Source organism: Acyrthosiphon pisum, chromosome X (genome assembly GCF_005508785.2).
Source record: "Acyrthosiphon pisum isolate AL4f chromosome X, pea_aphid_22Mar2018_4r6ur, whole genome shotgun sequence".
Classification (NCBI taxonomy): Eukaryota; Metazoa; Arthropoda; class Insecta; order Hemiptera; family Aphididae; genus Acyrthosiphon; species Acyrthosiphon pisum.
The window spans coordinates 54019203-54024468 of NC_042493.1; the positions used below are offsets into that span (position 1 = coordinate 54019203).

General features: G+C 31.8%; 1 protein-coding gene across 1 annotated transcript; it reads left to right on the forward strand.

The window, feature by feature from the left end:
• The first annotated feature begins 4035 nt into the window (after window positions 1-4035).
• Window positions 4036-4617, forward strand: LOC107884114. The gene has a single exon (XM_016805605.1). The coding sequence runs from the start codon at window positions 4036-4038 to the stop codon at window positions 4615-4617; it is 582 nt and encodes a 193-aa protein (XP_016661094.1).
• Window positions 4618-5266: the final 649 nt, after the last annotated feature.

Sequence of the window (5266 nt, forward strand, 5' to 3'; positions counted from 1 at the left end):
ATTACACAAAAAAAGTAATAATCTCATAGACATTAAAATAAAATCACAATGTGTTACTGAGAAACTACTGTGCAAAAGGATGAACACTTATTTTTAATAACTTAACTAACTTAACGTCTGTGAATCCAGCCCTTGGATCATGTACCAATCTAAGATCCTGTATGTATCTATATACTATCTACGATTCATCGTACGCACTTTGTTTACCTGTGTTTTTCCAACACACGTTCATTGGCTACAAGTGAGATCATTATAATGCTTTTAATCTCAAATTCTGAAAAATCTCCGTTGTCACAAGTATTTTCTCTGGTCCTGCTCAATAATAGTTGCACTGATGACTGATTAAAGGTTAAAAACGTCCCACTAATTGATTCATCTTAAATGTATATAGGTAAGTAACTCGTATTTGTTTTTCGAAAAATTACGCGGATACACGACTCTTTTTGTTTTTGGCCGATTAAAATCAAATATGTAGATACTTCATGTCGATGTCACTTATCTTAGGTTGACAAAGACCTATAATAAAAATAATTTATAAAATAACAATTTAACGAAATATTTTCAAATGCTATAGTATTTTATAATTAAAAATTTGAAAATTGATACAATAGTACCCACCACAATTTGTGCTTGAATGTTTACGTTTAATTTTAACATTGTATATACAGTAGAACTTCGATTAACCGTCAATCGATTAACCGTCACTCTCTGTTATAATCCGTCATCGGTCACCGCCGAAAAAAAAAATAATTATCTTCAAAATAATCAAAAAAACAAACTAAAATGACAGATTTTTTTTTATAATATGTGTGGTATGTATGTTTATAATTTGTTACAATGTAAGTATTTTTTTTTTTTTAAGTACACACGTAAAATATGATAAATATAGGTATTATATAAATATAAAATATAATAAATGTGTGTATGTATATGTATTTACACGTTTTTTTTTGCAAAATTTCCGTTAACCGTCTATTCGATTAACCGTCAAAGCCCCGGTCCCGACAGTAACGGTTAATCGAAGTTCTACTGTACTACATAAATTAGGTAATTAAGTGATTTTAGTTATTATAGAGTAGATTTATAATATAATAAATCGATTTTCTTACGATATTTCATTGGTGGTAGACAAATGTCAAAGCATTTATTATTATTATTATTATTATTATTATAAGTGACAATTAAGAATTAAGATACAACTAGCAGATACATCAAGTGCTTAATCTTCTATTTAAAAATGATATATCAATGCCTAAGCTGTAGCACACCCAATATTTATTTGGTGTGCGAAGACATCTATTGATTAGATATCTATATAGGTATTTTAAATTTTAAAATATATGAGTAGTACCTACCTAAGTTATGAACTGTTTTTAAATTATAAAGAACTTAACACATACATAATTAATTTTGTTTTTCTTCTGAGCTTTTTAATAAAATTATTTGTACAAAAATCTATGTTTATAATATTAATAATTTTGTGAGTGTAAGTTGTTCAAATGATAATTTATTGGAAAGCTTTAACTTAGGATTAGTCTCATTAATCACCTATATCTAAGTATTTAAAATTAAGATTTCATTCTATTACTTTAGGTCAAAGTTATTAGCAGCATAGTTATTAGTAAACGTATTTAGTTACCTACATGAATTGTAACTTACCCTACCAATTATCTAAGAAACAGTAACCTGATTATTTTATAAAGTTTATAATATTATAGTAGGTAAATCTACACAATATGATTAATTAATTGATAATAATTAACAAAAAACCTATGCAAAATCAACGTTACATTTCCGTATATAATTGAAATAAACTAACTAATTAGGTGCCTACATATAATAATAAAAAAAAATAAGGTTTAAATTATGTAGGTGCATTATTCTTACTAAAATAAATATACGTGAGTAACTTTTACTTTCACGGTATAGTTTTCCTGGGCAGTAAAAAACATTTTATTTGAAAAGATAAAGGCTCACGCCAGATTCAAATCTTATCTAAGTGCTGTCAATTACAAAACATTCACTTTTCTCTGTGCTCGTTTCAAATTATAATAATAAAAAAAAAGCCTATAACAACATTCCTATAAGGAATTATCCTTAAACAATTCGGTATCAAACAATGAACAAGAAGCGGCAGACTTGTTTTTCAACTATTTTTCTTCCGTGTATTCAAATATTAAAAATTCATTAGATAGCTGCAAGGAATCTCTATGTTTGACCTACCAAATAATATTGACTTCAATATGCATGATGTTTTCCAAGGACTGACTGCTCCATTGGCGTAACTAGACCTTACAGTTAGGGGGGCTTAAGCCCTAACATATTTAAAATAGGTAAAAATAGTGAAATCGTCTCTCAAATACCATTCATTAATAAATATTAAATACTTATCAATGTAATTATAAGTTAAAATTATTATATCTGATTAATTAAATTATACATAATCTTTAGCAACCATATATATAGAAAATACTAATTTCCACCAATTTGTTAATATAACTTAATATTATTTTTCCAAATATCAGATATCTCGGCGCGTCTGTATAATATTTTATCAAAGTTGAGAACATACCAGTGTATTTATCTTTATTATGTGAAAATGTCATAACTCATATTCATCACTCAAGCACTTCTGTATAATGGTAATATAATATAGATATAAAAAATTATGTCAATTTGGAAAAACCAATACTTTATACATATTATGCTTTATGTTTTATATTTAAGATGTGTGTTGTACAATTTGTTAATTTATTTAAGTTTATAAGTTGTTAATTATACATGTGTATTGTGTATTTATTTAATATGATTTATATTTGTATATCAGAATGATGAGTTATAACTTGTAAATTACAAAATAAATATTTAATACCTACATAGTATATCTTAATATTAAACATATAATAAACTATTATATTAAACACATAATATTAATTCTACATTGTGTCTATATATTTTAAAAATAATTCATAAATATACAGATATATAATATGTACTTGGATTCTGGACTTAACGCTAATTGTACGGACAATAATAGGCCGTGATGCCAGGTGACCAGAATACTTTGTACGCCAGTACACACCGACTGACCAGTGTTATATGTGTATATAGGTATTAGCAATTTGATAGAAGTGAATGGATTCACTGAGCAAGACTATCGAATGCTAGTGTGTGTGTGTATGTGTGAGTGTGTGCTTAACAATAATGACGGTAAGGTAACTCAAAAAATGGTAATTATAATGGTAATTAAATTGCTGTATTACTGGTAAGACGGTAAATAGGTATATATAATGCACAGCAACACAACAATATAAAATATAATAATCAATACACGTATAATAATATCTGTCCCTCTTGGTCCAACATACTAAAGGTATATAGCTACCTCTATTTGTACACTCGTATAAAAACTATAACAATAATAAAATGCAGTTGGTAATAATAATACAATTAAAACAAATAATAACAATTCTGATATTTAGGAAATGGTCGACGGCTCTTTTGACTTCAAACAAATAATTATTTACCTAGCTACGACCCTTCTGGTCCAACAGATAAAAATAATAATATATAATAACTGGTTCAAAAACTCACAATTTTGTCTGTGCACGGCTGGCCAGCTGCGAACTATAGTTATATAATACAGTTATAACATGCAACACAACCATTGAATAATACAATATAAAAACACAGGCAATTCGCGCCTTTGATGCAATAATAATAACACTAACGATTCGTGTCTATCAAATTAAAATATGTTAAGTGGCATTTCGCAACTACATTTACCTGGGGTTTCAACCAACATAGAGTCCGCTTGAGTTGGTAATATACATAACTTGACTGTCAGACGCTTTAACTCTCCCCCGGATCCGAGGTGCATAGTTGATTCCGTCCTTTATAAATGGATGTGGAAACTTCAATTTACTCTTAAGATTTAATTGCTTTTCAGACTCTAAGGAACTCATTAAGACAACATTCAGCTTGAACTTGTTTCAGTATACACACTTCAGCCAATTGCAGTTCTCTTACAGACAAATGACATTCACTTGGTACATCATCCAGCAACAATATTGGATCATAGCCAATCTCCAAGTTATTAAATCTCGCCTACGTCACTGTATTGCCAGTTACCAAATTCGTCCTCGAGGAGTCCAGCCCGTAATGAGAAATTTACCTAAATTCCTGTTGCAGCAAGTGAAGCCATCAACAACACGCAGCACTGTACCATATGCCACGCATACAAAAGCGCTACATGTTCAACTCACCACAGATTTGTCCACCGAGACATTTCTGATGGTCTTTAGTCGTTTCATTTCACGCCGTGGCCCAATAACACAGATGCATAGTGACTGTGGCACTAATTTTGTATGTGAATCAAAGTTGTTTGAAACAGTTGATCAATTCATGCAATCCGCTGAACACCAGGCAAAGTGCAATGGCTACCTCACGGCACGTAACATCAGCTGGCACTTTAATCCCCCATCCAAACCTCACTTCATAGGTCTTTGGGAGGCTGGAGTGAAGTTAACAAAAACACTGATTCACAGAACTATTGGCCTCCATCGACTCAAGTACGAAGAACTCATTACCCTTTTAAACGGATCGAAGCCACATTAAATTCACGATCGTTTAGTGCTTCAAGTCCCGATCCATCGAATTTCGACGTTCTAACGCCCAGTTATTTTCTAATACTTATGCCCAGCACTGCAAACGTCGAGCCAAACTTAGATACAATAGGTACCAACGTCACATTATCAACGCTGGAGACTTATTTCGGAACTTCACACACACTTCTGGAAACTATGGAAAAACAAATATCTGCAAACACTCCAACTTCGTGCGAAATAGTCAACAGGTCAAAAGAACCTAACAGTCGATACGTTGATCGTTATTCGGGAACCAACTCCTCCATTGTGCTGTAAGCTCGGCCGGATCACGGAAGTACTCCAGTACAAGATGGTGTTGTCCGGGTGACCACCATCAAAACGGCTATACCATCCTTCTCAAACGTATATTTTCACGTCCAATCAGGGGCGGACTGGCTCCCCCAGAGCGGCCCGGGAATTTTTTTCGAGCGGCCCATCACCCATAAACCATTGTGGCATTGTCAAAGGTCTTTTTTTGTGACATCGACGGAGGTGCAGGAACTGCTATAGCAGTCACTATTGACATATCGTTTAAGAGGATGTCAGCGCACTATTCGTTTTTTCTCTCTGGCCCTCGCAGCAACATAGACAAAACGCGTTTACGCAAAATCATTTTTCTA

Bases quoted from the DNA above. Each gene is read 5' to 3' on its own strand.
- LOC107884114 (XM_016805605.1), top strand. From the start codon at position 4,036: ATGACATTCACTTGGTACATCATCCAGCAACAATATTGGATCATAGCC.